The sequence below is a fragment of the Rhodotorula toruloides genome (genome assembly GCF_000320785.1).
Source record: "Rhodotorula toruloides NP11 unplaced genomic scaffold Scaffold28, whole genome shotgun sequence".
Taxonomy (NCBI): Eukaryota; Fungi; Basidiomycota; class Microbotryomycetes; order Sporidiobolales; family Sporidiobolaceae; genus Rhodotorula; species Rhodotorula toruloides.
The window spans coordinates 25,349-38,541 of NW_015622988.1; the positions used below are offsets into that span (position 1 = coordinate 25,349).

Consider the following 13,193-nt stretch of genomic DNA (forward strand, 5'->3'; position numbering starts at 1 on the left):
TCAGTAAGCCACGTAGAGCGAGTGGCGAGCGGTGAAGGTAGAGGACGAGGAGGAGAAGCGATCGCAGCGAGGGAGCGTGCGATAATAGCGTGCGTGCGAGATTGTGCTGGCTGAGGCGCCGTGAAGCGAGTGTCACAGTGTGCAGTGCATCCTACTCGATCAGCCCTAGCCGGTCGCAAAGTCGCGAGGCCGGACGTCTCTTCCTACTGGTCCCGCTCCTCCCGCGAAGCCGCCGTTCACACCTGTTCCTGCAGGCCCACCACCGGCAGTTTTGGCATCTAAGCTCCCCACATCCCGACTCGCGCCGCCGTTGGCCGTACCAGCGGCCTTCTCCTCCCTCGCAACGACCTGCGACGGCCGGAAGGAAGTCTGGGCGTGCGAGAGCAGGCGCGCAAACTCGCGCGTGCCGAGCGTGAGCTGGCCGACGGCTTCGCGCATCTGCAGCGGGAAGGGGAAGTCCTGGCTGATCGACTTGATGAGCTTGGCGGAACGGATGACGTTCTGCGGGCGAAAAGGGGTCAGCTCAGGCGTGTTGTAGGCGTCCATGGTCGCCGACGCACCTGGACAAAGTCGAAGGAAGCGTCTCCAAGCTTGCGAGCGTCGGAAGTCGTGAACTTGAGCCGACCGCGACCATCATTCCCGCGAACTCGCTCGACTGCCCTGCGCAGCCGCTGCGTCGTCTCGTGTCCCGCCTTGCACAGGTCGACGAGCTCGTCCATCCGTCTCGAGTCGATGTCGGCGAACTGCTCAGACATGGCGGGATCCTCGAACGAGTCGAGCAGCATGCCGTAGACGTCCGACGCAATCGAGATGGTCGAGTCCGCCTGGTCGACGAACGTCTCGTCGGCATTGAGCGTCGAGACGGGCCGAGAGACGCGGTGAGGGTGGTAGGAAGCGGGCATGGCGGATCCCGCACCAGTCGGGATGGCCGGAACAGGCGGGATAGAGGCGGAGAACGAGTTCTGTCGAGACGGCGCGCGCGAGTCGCCAGCTCGGTCAAACAGGCCCATTCCTCCTGGTGTGATCGGGTGTTCGAACGCCTTCTGGGCCATAGCTTCGTAGCCGAGCTGAGGCGGCATGGCGAGAGGTGGCGGAGGTGCAGCTCGACTGGTCGAGACGGAACTGATGGAGGACGTGGACGACTTGGCCGACGCGGGTGGCCTGGCGCGCAGGGTGCTTCCCCCGCTCGCTTCGTTTGCCGAGGCACCTTCGTCGAGAACGAGCGGACCGCCGGGCAGAGACGGTACGGGCGGAATATCGGCAGGCGGCAAGTTCGCGCCAAGCTGGACATCCTCAACGCTGAACGAGCCGGCATGACGGCGAGTGACGGACCGCTGACGGGTGAGCCGAGGCCCTGGCTCGATCTGCGCAGACGGCTCGATAGTGGGAGACGGGGTCGGCGGCTGGAGGACAAGGGTGGCGAGTGACGGGTCGTCGATGTCGGTGATGAGCGGCGCGACACCGCTCCATGAGTTGGCGACCTCGCCGACAGCGCCGTAAAGCATCAGCAGGAGTGTACGAGTGTAACGAAGATCGGCGGAGAGGGTGAGAGAGGCGAGTTGCGGCTGAATGGCTGTGACGAGCTCGCCAAAGGCGGCGACGCTGTCGCGGCAGGATGAAAAGACGTCTCGGATGATGGGCGCGGGAGGTGTACCTCGGCGGGAGATCGAGTCGAAGCGGTCGAGGGCGTTGATGAGGGCAGTCATGGTGGTGTCGGCGATGCTCATGATGCGAGCGACAGGCGGAGGAAGGCGATCTTGAGCCGCAAAGACGACGAACTGTCGTAGCGCCGAGAAGACTTGCGAGAGGGAGAAGAGGATACCCCGGATGGCGTCGGCAAACTGGAGGAGGGCGACAGGGACGGTCTTGGAGATGGTCGAGACTGGCAGCATCGACATACGTCGGAAGTAGGCGCCACTGCTGCGCTCGCTCTCGACAGGCGTAGGCCGGCTGACCTCTGCCCGCTTGACGCGACCGGCTGGATCGGCCTCGACCTGCAAGACCAGGCGTCCAGTCGCGAGAGTCGCCTGCCGTTTTGTGAGCGCCGGTTCGGCAGCTGAGCGCGCCACGGGTCGGGCGCTTTCCGACCGCATAAACAGGTTCGGCCGAGCGGGAATCACGGTCGAGTCGGAGGTGGTCGAGACGCCGTTGTCGTCTGGTGCCGTAGAGGGGCGCGCGGAAAGGGAGCGAGCGATGGGAGGGCGCGAATGACTGTCGAGAAGCCCTCGAGGCAGGTTGTCGAGATTCGGAAGCGCAGGTTCAGGCCCGGCGTCGAGCCCTGGACCGGTCCGCCGTTCCGCCAAGATGTCGGCGTGGCTCTGTCGCAAGTCGGGGAGCGACTTCTTCGCTCGCAGACTCGAGAGCGGGGTCAAGTTGCCGGACTGAGCGGTCGAATGCGATGCATTCCTGCTGTGTCGGGCGGAAGGGTCTGCTTCGAGCGAGTCGGGCGCGAGGCGGGCGTAGGAGGATGACGGGGAGGTCGAGGGTAGCCGCAGAGGGGCGACAGGTTCGAGAATCGCGGTGAGCGAGTTCTGCGGCATGTGACCGCTCCCGCTTGTCGGCAGCCTCGTTGTACGCGGTATCCGCCCTTCCGACGACTGACGCTCATCCTCGCTGCGAGTCGAAGCAGCGTCAGCAGAGCTCGGACATTGACGAAATGGTCAACGTACCTCGCCATAGCCAAGCTAGGTCTTCGTCTCTTCTCCCGCTCCTTATCCTGTATCCGCTGCAACTCGCTGTCCTGATGATCGCGCATCCAGGTCATCAACGCCGGAAGCCATCGCTGCATCTCGTCCGCCTCTTCCTGCTTCGACATCGGCTGGCCCGCAACTGACGGACTGAAGGTCGCGACGTCGCGCGGCGGCCACTCGAGCGGGTTGTGGTCGAGCTTGAGCACCTTGAGGTGCGACATCGTCGTGAACCATACCGGTAGACGCTTGATGCGGTTCTTGGCGATCGAGAGGACCTTGAGGTTGACGAGCGTGCCGGGGTTGGCGGGAAGCTTGCGGATCTTGTTGCGGCTGATGTCGAGAATCTCGATGGACGGCATAGAGCAGAGCTGCCAAGAAGGGATGTAAGTACGCAACATGGAAAGAGGAGTGCAAAGCAATACGGACGACGGCGGGAAAGGTCGTAAGCAAGTTGACCCGGATGTTGAGGTACTTGAGGCGGTTGCCGAGCTCGCCGAAGTGAGGTGGAAGGTCTTTCAGCAGGTTGTACCCGAGCGCAAGCTTCTCGACCTCGTCCTTGAGCTCCTCGACGACCTCGACAGGGACCTCGGCGATACGCTTGTGGCTCAGGTCGACTGTATCGAGCTTCGGTCCGCCGTGATAGGTACTCTGCCGAGCTGCGTTGCGATCTTCCGCAGCTGCAGGTGTCGACTCCGAGTCGGCTGCTGTGGACCCCGCTGACCGGATGCGCTGATGGCTGGGAGCGCCCGCAGCGAGAGGCGTTCCCGAGCGTGACAGCGGCCCCTGCGACTGCGATAATGCCATCGGGGACGCTGCTGACCGAAGTGCGAGAACGTGAAGAAGGAGAGCTTGGGAAGAGATGGGCGGCTCGGAAGAGGTGCCCGGCGGAGTGGTGGAGGACGAGAAGGATGGCGGCGGCGCGGAAGTGGCGTTCTCTGATGCATGAGATGTTTGTGTCCCGGGTCGAGAGGAAGATGAGGATGGAGGCGTAGAAGACGAAGACGGGGCGAGTTGGCGCGGCTCGTAAGAGTAAGAGCTGTTGTAAGGGAGGTACGAGCCATGCGAAAGGGAGGAGGTGGAAGACTGCTGATGGCGGTGTCGCTGGTACGGCAAGGTGGACCGAGAGCTCTCGCCCGAGCTTGACGACTGACCAGTCCCGTCCCGCCGAGACCAGTCTCGACTTGGTGGACCGGCTGGCGAGACGCTGGTTGACGATGAGCCGCCAATGGACGTGCTCGCCGACGGACGGCGCGGGATTGAGAGGGGCGCAGTAGGCGGGAAGTACGGGCTACTAGCCGGGTTGGCACTCCCGCCTCCGGACGAATAGCTCCGGTCGCTTTTCAGGAGAAGCGGTGCTGGGAAGCTGCGATCGCCTGGTCTCCGATCTTTCGCCTTGGCCTGGCTATTCGGAGTGGCCAAGTCGAGGGCTGCTGGAGGAGGCGACAAGAGGAAAGACATCGAACCGTCGACTTCGATCGAGGCAGGTCGACCGAGAGTCTCGACATCCTGCTGCTCGTCGGGCCGTCCCATCTCGTACGAAGGCCGTCCACGGAGGGTGTCGAACTGCTCAGGCTCGTCATAGAAACGACCTGGTCTTGAGGAACTTCCTGACGCCGGTCGATCCTCCTCGCTCGCGCCTAGACCGTTGAGCGGCTCCGTCGCACTCAGCTCACGCCGCAACGCACCAAATGCCCCGTCGTCTGTCGGGAGCATCGAATCGTGCGGCCCAAGGAAGCCGAGCGAGTTGTCGGAAGCTACCGACGAGACGGAAGTCTGGCTCGCATGTCGCGACGGCATCGATGCAAGGGCCGCATTGAAGCGAGCGCTTGTCGTAGTGGTAGGCGAGACTGAGGGACTGGCTGCTGGCGCGTCGGATCGGTTCGGACGGAAGGCATGGGAGGATGCGCTTCGAGGCGAGCTGAGGGTGTGAGAGTGGTAGGACATGCCGGCGCCTGTTTGATCCGTGGGTCTCGTCAGCGCCAGTCCATCAGCGCTTCAGAGCTTCGGTTTGGCCAGCGAGGAGAACGGGTCGTTGCTCGCGCCTCCACCGCCGTTCACGCAGGCAAAGCGGCTTCCCAAGACGTCGACGGAGCTTACGAGCCAATCTGAGGGCACTGCAACGCACCTTGTGAGCTCTAGGCGAGCCGTCTCTGTCCCGCACGCCGTCGTTCGTCCACCTCGAGTCTCGCAACCGGACCCCACAACGGTCGAGCTCCTCCTCGTCTTGAGCCGCGAGAATGTCTCTCTGCTGCGATCGATTGGCCTCTGTAGGGTCCCGGCGTGGCTTTCCGTATACTGGCGTTTGGTACGGCGGGCGGTGCGCGAGTGTGAGAGCGAACGGGCCCGCAGATGATGAGGAATCGAGGGGTGTGGTCGACGCAGGCGGAGTTGCGCAGCCGATGGAGGTTTGCAGCGAGTCGAGAATGCGTCGCTGAGCAAGCTGACCAGCAAGCGAAAGTCCCGAGCGGATGACCTAAAGTGAAGTCGAAAGAGGGACGCGAAGTCGAGGAGGAACGGGTGAAAGTCTCCCTCTGCAACGCCTGAAAGCCTATTTGCGAGCGCAGGAACTCCTCTCAAACGCACCATTAAGACAGACTCGCCTGCGAAAATTTTGGAAGCCAGAAATCCGCTGAAAGGCGCTGCAATCGCTCTCCTCAACGCACAACATGCCGCGATGCGTTCTGTTGCGATTCCAGTCAGTGCTCTAGCTGTACTGCTGTGGCAATCAGAAGATGCGGAAGGGGTCTGCGCGAAAGGAACAGTCAGTTTCGGGGCAGGAGACAACGGCTCCGACGCGTCCGGCGACTCACATCCAGGTTGCTTCATGTGGAAGATGTTCATCAGGACGCCCGACATAACGATGAAGACGCCTGTCCAGACATAGACGCCGAGCCGTTGTCGAACTGGGTCCGTCAGCTTGGGAATGGTGTAGGCGAGGATGTAGGCCGAGAAGCCGAGGATGCCGTCTGCTCGGAAGCCCGTCAGCTCAGCATGTCATGACGAGTTTCGAGGAAGTCACGCACAGATGGCTGAGATGATGTGCACTTCGGCGCCGAGCTGCGTTTGATAGCCGCCCGCAATGTAGCTGACCTGACCGTTCCGCTCAGCCTGGACGTACAGCGGACGGCGGATCTGCGTCCACATGTAGCCCGAGGTCATGAAGAGGATGGTGAACTGCGCGCAGGGGGAAGTCAATACTGCGAAAGCTGAAGGACCGGGAGAAGAGCGCACGATGCAGATCGCAGACCAGATGTAGCGGCGGGTGAAGACGACGACGAAAAGTGGCCACATCCGCCACACTGCGAGTACGCCCACGACGACGGAAGCGACAGTCTTGAGGACCTTGGTCTTGTCGACGGGTCGCGCGAACTTGAGAGACGGGAGGTTGGCATGAGCCGAAAGGTGCGAGGCGATCGATTCGGCCTTGAACCCACTGTGAAGAGTGTACGAGCGTCAGGAGGGCCCTACTGGAGTTGCTGAAAGAGCGAAATGAGACGCACGTCCTGCCAAAGTCGACCGTTTCTGCCGCAAGCTTGCCTGTCGCCCGCGGTCCCTCGGTCGGCATGAATAGCTGGAAGACCGGTGCGGTCTGCAGACCGAGCTGTTTGTTCAAGAAGAGGCCAAGGTCAGCCTAACGAACGCAAGGTGGGGGAGCGAGGAGGCGAGACGGACCCGCTGGAACACCTCTGGCCCGTTCTGAAAGTCGAGGTAGGCGAAGAAGTGCTCCTCGTCACTGCTCCTCTTCGTCGAGCTCCATTGCTTGGCGAGGAGCGAGTATTCGGGCTGGAGGAGCCTGTTCGGGGGGAGTTGAGGTCAGCTCCCGCGCTCCTCGCTGCACCAGCTGACTCGAGACTCACTGGCACGGCTGACACTTGTACTGCGCTCCCATCGCCGTCAACACCACCGACACAGAGTAGTCGCGCGGCGAGGACGTGAGTTCATCATAGGCCGCTGCGTCGAGGGAGAGTAGTCCGCCATTCCGCTTCGCTAGGGCGCGGTACTTGTCCAGCTGGGGTGTAGCAGCCGCTACGAGACCAGGCAGCAGTGCCAGCAGCAGCGGAAAGACGAGCATCGTTGCGGACGGAGGGCGACTTCGCTCGCAGCCTCCCCGCCTCGTCCTTCAACACCGACAGCACGCCTCGCTCGCATGCTGGACGCTTTCCCGCTGCTCCGACGCTCTTCTGCGATTGGTGGATGGACCTGACGGACGCGGCGACCCGACCGGCCGCTCTGCGCACCCTCACCGTTTCCTCCGACTCGTGTCACGTCGCCTTCCGCTCCTTTGACATCTGAGTAGCCCTTGCTGAGTGCTGGCTGGACTTGCGAAACGTCGTACTTGCCAGCCTGATCGAACCGAGACTGTCTCGACGCGTCAGACGCGGGACCCTTTTCCCGTCACTCCCGCGAAGTGCAGATCCCAACCGTCTCAACGGAACAGCATCGCTTCCTCTCCCGCTTCTGCTCTTCAGCTCTCTCGGGGTTGCTACTGTTGCTTTTTGACGCGCGAGGCGGGATGAAGGGACCGGGCAAGGGAGTCGCTGCGCTCCTCATGCTTGCTGTCGTTCTTGGTACGCTTCCCTGCCCGCTTTCCCGGCATCCTTCCGCTCAAGGGGCTCAGCCTGACCCTTCCCGTCAATAGTCCTGCGTTCACCCTTCTTCACCGCCCTGTTCGGCTCGTTGGACGCCGCCAAACTCGCTCGACTCGCTCGATTCAATCCCGAAGCAACTCGGAAACTCCTATTCAGACGAGGGATGGCGGACGAGGATACACTGGTGGAAGAGGCGTGCGATGGGTGGCTGGCAACAGTGAATGTGCGTACTCAAGACTGCGCCTCTCCGCTCATTCGAGGAATGCTCACCGTCGCACCTCCCAGTATTGCGGCGCCTCTCCAACAGAAGACAGAGCTGCAGCCTGTTTGTGCAGCTCGACTGCTCTCGAACGGCTAGACGTCTGCACAACTGCGTTGAGCGCGTCGTCGCCCTCTGCCTCATCCAGTCTCAAGAGTCCGCTCTCTCTCTCGCTCGACCCGCTTTGTGCCGCTAGCTAACTCTCGCTACCCTACAGCCTTCGCATCGCGTTGTCCGGTCGATCCTCTCTGCGGTGACGCCGCCCTCCCTCTAGACGCAGTCGACGACCGCGCCTCGAACCGTCTTCCTCGCGCCGTCCACGCTCACATCGCATTTCGCTCCGCAAGACCAGGACGGAGAACGATGGGCACGACGAGAGGGCGGCTTGCGCGGCGTGGGGCGGGACAAGCAGTCTGAACTGGAGGAGTTTCGGTCGATTCCTCCGATAGAAGTGCCGTTCGAGGCAGCGGTACCCTTTATAGATTACGTCTTTCTCGTTACTTGTCATCAATAGGTGTAGTGTTACGACAAACCATGCATTCACGACCGCGCCATCCCTCAACGCAACATTAACCAATTCGCCCTCAAAGCCTTGACAATCTCGTCCTCCGCCTCGTTCTTCTGCCGAGGTCTCGGATACGCCTTAGTCTGCACCTTGTCCTTCTCCTTCTTCGCAGGCTTGGGATACACAGCAGTCGCTTTACTCGTCGCCGTCCGCCCCGACGAGACAGACGATCCCGTGCTCGTACTCGGTGCGACGGACACTCGTCGACTAGGCGGTACAGGCGGCGGCGGGAGGTTCGCCTCGAGCCTCTTCGCGAAGGCTCGGATCGCACCGCTTGTGTCTGGACGTGCGTTGGTGCGTGGTCCGAAGGTGGGAAAGGGAGAGGCGCGCGGTGTGCCGAAGAACTCGTCGAGGTCGAGCATGTCTTCTGTTTTGCGGTCTAGTGGCGGAGAGTCCGAAGGGAAGAGGCCGGCGGGGGACGAGGGAGTCGGCGGTGAGAGCGAGTCGGAGGAGGAGGGGAAGCGGAAGGCATCGAAGGCGAGGGAGGACGGGGAGAGCAGGGAGGCGTCGCTGGGTCGTCGTTCTGTGTCAATGCCGAGACAGTGAGAGGATATGGCGGGTTGCATGGGCGGGAGAGTGGTCGGCTGGAGTTGAAGGAGGGAAGACGTCCGCGGCAGTCGTGGAGACGATGTCGCTGAGGAGAACGTCGGCGAGACTGGCGACGACACGCCCTCGCCAGCGTAAGACGCGATGTAATCCGTCACCGTCTCGTCCCAGGTCTCCAGCATGTCCTCGATGTCCAGCTCCGACAAGTCCGTCGTCGTCCAGGACACCCGCGGTACGTGGGTGAAGACGGCCGCCATCCTGCGAGGATTTGAGGGAAGGATGGGCGACGAAGTGTTGGAAGTCCAGGAGTGCGGCCCAGCGGGAAGATGGCGTACGGACGAGGGTCGTGCAGGGGGAGGGCGGATGTCGCGAATCCGCTCCGCTCAATCGCAACCGTTGACGTCCCTACACAAGTTATCTGTTGTGGGCGCCCGACGAACCGACGAGGACAATGGGAGCTGACTGATGAAGCGGCGCGTGCGGAAGTGTTCGTCGGCGAGGTCGGGGGAGGGTCAAGCAGACAAGCGACAGCGGCGCGCGTCGAGGACCAGCGCACTTGTGACAAGCAGTGAGGAGGGAGAGATGCGCTCGACTCGCGCTAGGAAGCGAGTGACGACGCGCCCTTCGACCACGAGGCGCGCGAGAAGAACGGTGAGTTGTTCGAACTTCTCGTCCGCCTCCAGCCGTGTTCCGAGGCCGTCACGTGCTCGTGCAGTTTTCGGGCGTTGCGTCAGACTCGTCGCCAGCCTTGCAGAAGCTGTGAGAGGCGTGGTAGACGAGCGGAAGGCGAGTTCGCTGATGAGAATTGCGAGTGGGTGAGGCTCGGCGACAGGCTCGTTTGGCGGGGTTGCTGGACTGGCAAGCTGCGCCTGACGAGCTCAAGGAGCGCTATCCCATGCAGTCAGCCGGCGGAGCGCTGTTGCGAGCGGTGGTGAGCGGTCGAGGACGAAGCGGCGCACCTCTTCCTCGAACCGAACAGCTACTCCTCGATACTCGGCTCGAGCTACCTGCCTAGACTCTCGCTAGACTTTCACAGGCTTGCTCCACCTGCGCCGACCCGCGCGCGACTCGCCCGCGATGAACTACTACGACCCGAACGCTGGTTCTCTCCCCGCGCTTCGTCCGGCCGCTCTCGACGCAGACGCAGGGGTCGAAGGGCAGCAAGCTGGAGCAGAGGGGACGGTGGCTGCGCCGAGGAAGATTGAGGAGCACGAGGTCGAAACGTACAAAGAGCAGGATGTGAGTCGTCCGTTGCACCATCGTCGAGCAGACGGGCCAGAATGAGCGAGTGGAGCTGATTAGCGTGACGTGGCAATGCACAGCGCTATCTGCCAATCGCCAATGTCGGGCGAATCATGAAGAAGTGCCTCCCCGAGACGACCAAGGTCAGCAAGGACGCCAAAGAGTGCGTCCAGGAGTGCACGTCCGAGTTCATCAGCTTCATCACGTCCGAGGCGGCCGAGCGGTGTCTCGTCGAGAAGCGCAAGACGATCAACGGCGAGGACATCCTGTTTGCGATGGCGACGCTCGGGTTCGACTCGTACGCGGAAGTCCTCAAGGTCTACCTCGCCAAGTACCGCGTGCGTTACGTCGACCAGTGTCAACGAGCCGCTGCTGACGCCGTCACGCCCGCAGGAACAACAACGAGCGTCCGGCAAGCGGGCCCAGAAGCGGGCGGCGAAGGCCGCAGCTGCCGCCGCCAGCACCTCGGCGGCACAACCTGCACCGTTTGCCGAAGCAGGTGCAGTCGACTACGACGATGATCTCGGAGGACTCGCCGAGTCGGGCGAGGACGGCCTTTGAGCGAATCCGCCATCTTTCGCCTGCGACACCATTGACTTTCCGTCAACCCCGCGCCTCTGCCTGCTGTCCTCGCCTCCCTCCCGCACACGCACCTCTGCATGCCCCTCGGTGCGTCCGCGCTCCGCTCGCAACTCGAGACTAGCCAGTTCTGACGCCGCTCCTGCAGATTGCCTTCGCTCGCCCTCGTGCATCCGCAACATTCGCAACCGACCTGTACCCTGCCACACTACGCATTGCAATCCTGTTTGTCGTACACTTGCGGCACTCGAGCCTACAGTAGCAGTCTGCCGCCGAGCGAGCTCGCCGCCGTCGTCCTCCTCGCCCATCAGCGGCGGCGACGGAAGGCCGACCGCCCCTCTGGATCGCCCTGCACCGGGCTTCTCTCATTAATGACAAGAACGCTGCGTGCATTGTTCCGCCAGGGCAGATGAACGGCGGGCTTGAGCGGGTTCCTCGACCGTTGGTTGACAACGCGTCGCGCGACGCGGAGTCCGGCATGGCTCCCTCAACCGTTGAACGCTCACGCCGACCTCGCTCCTCCTTGCGCTCTTTCACTCTACCGTCGTCGTTGTACGGCTGCTGAGACCGCGTACGAGCCACGTCAGCGCAGGCCGCTTCCCTCAGCTCGCACTCTCTCCTCCGCCCCGGTCGGCCTTCTCAACCCTCGCGACAACAGAGCATCACAAACGGGTCTTCTTCGTCTCGAGGACTCCACACGAACCGTTCGCAACTGCAACTCGACTCTGTGAGAACGAGCAACACCTCGGACTTCGACCGAGTACACCTCTCTCTCTGCCCTCTTCGCCCTCTTCGCCCTTTCTCCGCCCAAGGTCGCGTTGCACGCACCTCTTCCTCCTTCCGCCTCTCCCTGCGCCCTAGCACCCAGAGTACGCCTCGCCTACGCAGCCATGACGTTCCCGTACTTCGACCCGGCCGATTTCGCGACTGTTTCTCCCTCCGCCTCGTTCGCGTCGGCATCCACCTCTTCCTCCACCGCCTCCGCACCCTGGGTCGACGCCTCCTCCTCGCCCTACTCTTCATCGTCCGCCATCGCCCTTCAAGCCTCTTCATCGCAATCGAGTCTCTGGACCGTTTCCTCCGCCTCCGACAACGAAGAACAACGATGCCTCGACCTCCTCGACCAGCTCGAAGCCGAGGTCACCAAGCTCGGCGGTGACGGACAGAAGGCGCGCAAGAGGGCTTCGCGTATCGTTGGAGGCAGGATCGCGTTCCCTGTCGAGCAGGGAGACGTGTTTGGCGAGTTGGGAGGACTGGGAGCCCAGGCATTCCTGTACGCGTCATTTCTTGCTCGAGTTCCAACATTGCCGAGCAGGAGGCTGACACGAACGTCCTCGCTATGCAGGACTGCCGCCTCGGAGGCCGCCGCATACCGCGACTTGCACTCGACCAGGTCAACCGCGACCCTCCGTCCCGCCCACTCGTACGCCAGCAGCCCGCGCTCTCGCCGCTCCCGCCGTCTATCGTTCACGCAGACAGACCTCGCCGACCTCGACATTGACGCGATCCTCGACGCCTATGGCGAAGACGGTTTGCTTCCCTCGATCTCGCTCGACGGACCGCCTGGCAGGCCCCACCGCTCGCCGCTTCGTGGCGCCAAGTCGCACGCCCAATTTGGTGGCTACGACGCATACGAGCGACCCGGAACGGCGCACTCGTCGCACTCGCTCCCCATGTCCCGCAACCCGACCGACGAACTCTTCCCTCACCGCCGCGTCGCACCCTTCCCGACCATCCAGCGCAAGAAGTCGGTCGCCTCGGTACGCAGCAATCCTCGTGCTCGCGCACCCAGCGATGCGCCCCCTCCTCTCCCTCACCTCCCGCCAACTCCCCAGTACGCCTCGTCTCCCAGTGGTCGCTCGCACCGCACCTTCACCTCCTTCGCGCGGCAATCGACATACTCGAACTCGTCAAGCGGCTCGTACACCCCGTCCAGCCCAAACGCATCCGCCCGCTCCGTCGCCATGCGCGGCTCGCTCTCTCGCGATTCGCAATACTCGAACTCTTCAGCGACGTCCGCCTCGTCCTACTCGGGCAACTCCTTCCGCTGGAGCGTTGCGACGTCGTCGACTGCCCCATCCACCGAGTACAGCGACAACTGCTCGCGCCGAGGATCCGCCTCGGGCTCTTCGCCTGCCTGCGTCGGCATCTCGAGCCCTACGTCTCGCTCAACAGCAACGATGGGTCGTTCGCCGCGCTTTGTCGCTCCTGTTGAGGAATCGGAGGACGAGCAGGCGCAACACGACTTGCCCGTCTCGCGCCGCAGGCCTTCGCACGCCCAGCTTCGAGCGCGCCAGCGCCATCAGGCGGACGACGAGGCGCACCAGCGGACCGACAAGGGCGGCTTGATTAGTTGGGAAGACTTCGCGACCGAACTCGACGCCCTTCCTCCGCCTCCGCCCCTCTCGCGCCAGTTCCTCCCTTCCGCTCCGGCTCGCCCGGCGCCTCAGCCTGCTTCGATCCAGCAGCCCTCGACGTACTTCTACGCCGAGCAGCAGGAGTTGGCGGCGAAGCAGAAGAAGGCGCACAGGATGCGCAAGATTAGCCTTGCGACGTTGCGGATCAAATGAAGGACAGGTTCCTCGTCGTTGGAATGGGCAGCGCCCTTAATCGTAGCAGTTGGACCCGTAGTGACGCTCTGCCATTGTCATACATGCCTCCCGCTTGTGCGGCATGGGCGAGAAAGGACCGACGAAAGACTTTCGTTCGCTGCTCGGCGGCGT

The 13,193-nt window shown here is 62.9% G+C and overlaps 6 protein-coding genes across 6 annotated transcripts; 3 read left to right on the forward strand and 3 right to left on the reverse strand.

Moving 5' to 3' along the window:
- Nucleotides 1–165: 165 nt before the first annotated feature.
- Nucleotides 166–4,634, reverse strand: RHTO_04382 (RAM signaling pathway, SOG2; the record flags this gene model as incomplete). The annotated part of the gene is made up of 4 exons (XM_016418048.1): nucleotides 166–501; nucleotides 561–2,613; nucleotides 2,670–3,058; nucleotides 3,117–4,634. 4 exons carry the CDS (start codon nucleotides 4,632–4,634, stop codon nucleotides 166–168), a joined length of 4,296 nt encoding a protein of 1,431 aa, XP_016270500.1.
- Nucleotides 4,635–5,415: 781 nt separating this feature from the next.
- RHTO_04383 (oligosaccharyltransferase complex subunit gamma) lies at nucleotides 5,416–6,762 on the reverse strand (the record flags this gene model as incomplete). Its single annotated transcript, XM_016418049.1, has 7 exons — nucleotides 5,416–5,435; nucleotides 5,501–5,656; nucleotides 5,714–5,864; nucleotides 5,922–6,123; nucleotides 6,191–6,291; nucleotides 6,363–6,483; nucleotides 6,548–6,762. 7 exons carry the CDS (start codon nucleotides 6,760–6,762, stop codon nucleotides 5,416–5,418), a joined length of 966 nt encoding a protein of 321 aa, XP_016270501.1.
- Nucleotides 6,763–7,203: 441 nt separating this feature from the next.
- On the forward strand, nucleotides 7,204–7,955 carry RHTO_04384 (uncharacterized protein; the record flags this gene model as incomplete). Its single annotated transcript, XM_016418050.1, has 4 exons — nucleotides 7,204–7,258; nucleotides 7,330–7,502; nucleotides 7,565–7,694; nucleotides 7,756–7,955. The coding sequence occupies 4 exons, from the start codon at nucleotides 7,204–7,206 to the stop codon at nucleotides 7,953–7,955; spliced, it is 558 nt and encodes a 185-aa protein (XP_016270502.1).
- Nucleotides 7,956–8,096: 141 nt separating this feature from the next.
- RHTO_04385 (uncharacterized protein) lies at nucleotides 8,097–8,906 on the reverse strand (the record flags this gene model as incomplete). Its single annotated transcript, XM_016418051.1, has 1 exon — nucleotides 8,097–8,906. One exon carries the CDS (start codon nucleotides 8,904–8,906, stop codon nucleotides 8,097–8,099), a length of 810 nt encoding a protein of 269 aa, XP_016270503.1.
- Nucleotides 8,907–9,726: 820 nt separating this feature from the next.
- RHTO_04386 (nuclear transcription factor Y, beta) lies at nucleotides 9,727–10,452 on the forward strand (the record flags this gene model as incomplete). The annotated part of the gene is made up of 3 exons (XM_016418052.1): nucleotides 9,727–9,888; nucleotides 9,972–10,229; nucleotides 10,285–10,452. The coding sequence occupies 3 exons, from the start codon at nucleotides 9,727–9,729 to the stop codon at nucleotides 10,450–10,452; spliced, it is 588 nt and encodes a 195-aa protein (XP_016270504.1).
- Nucleotides 10,453–11,360: 908 nt separating this feature from the next.
- RHTO_04387 (uncharacterized protein) lies at nucleotides 11,361–13,040 on the forward strand (the record flags this gene model as incomplete). The annotated part of the gene is made up of 2 exons (XM_016418053.1): nucleotides 11,361–11,743; nucleotides 11,816–13,040. 2 exons carry the CDS (start codon nucleotides 11,361–11,363, stop codon nucleotides 13,038–13,040), a joined length of 1,608 nt encoding a protein of 535 aa, XP_016270505.1.
- Between the last annotated feature and the right edge of the window lie 153 nt (nucleotides 13,041–13,193).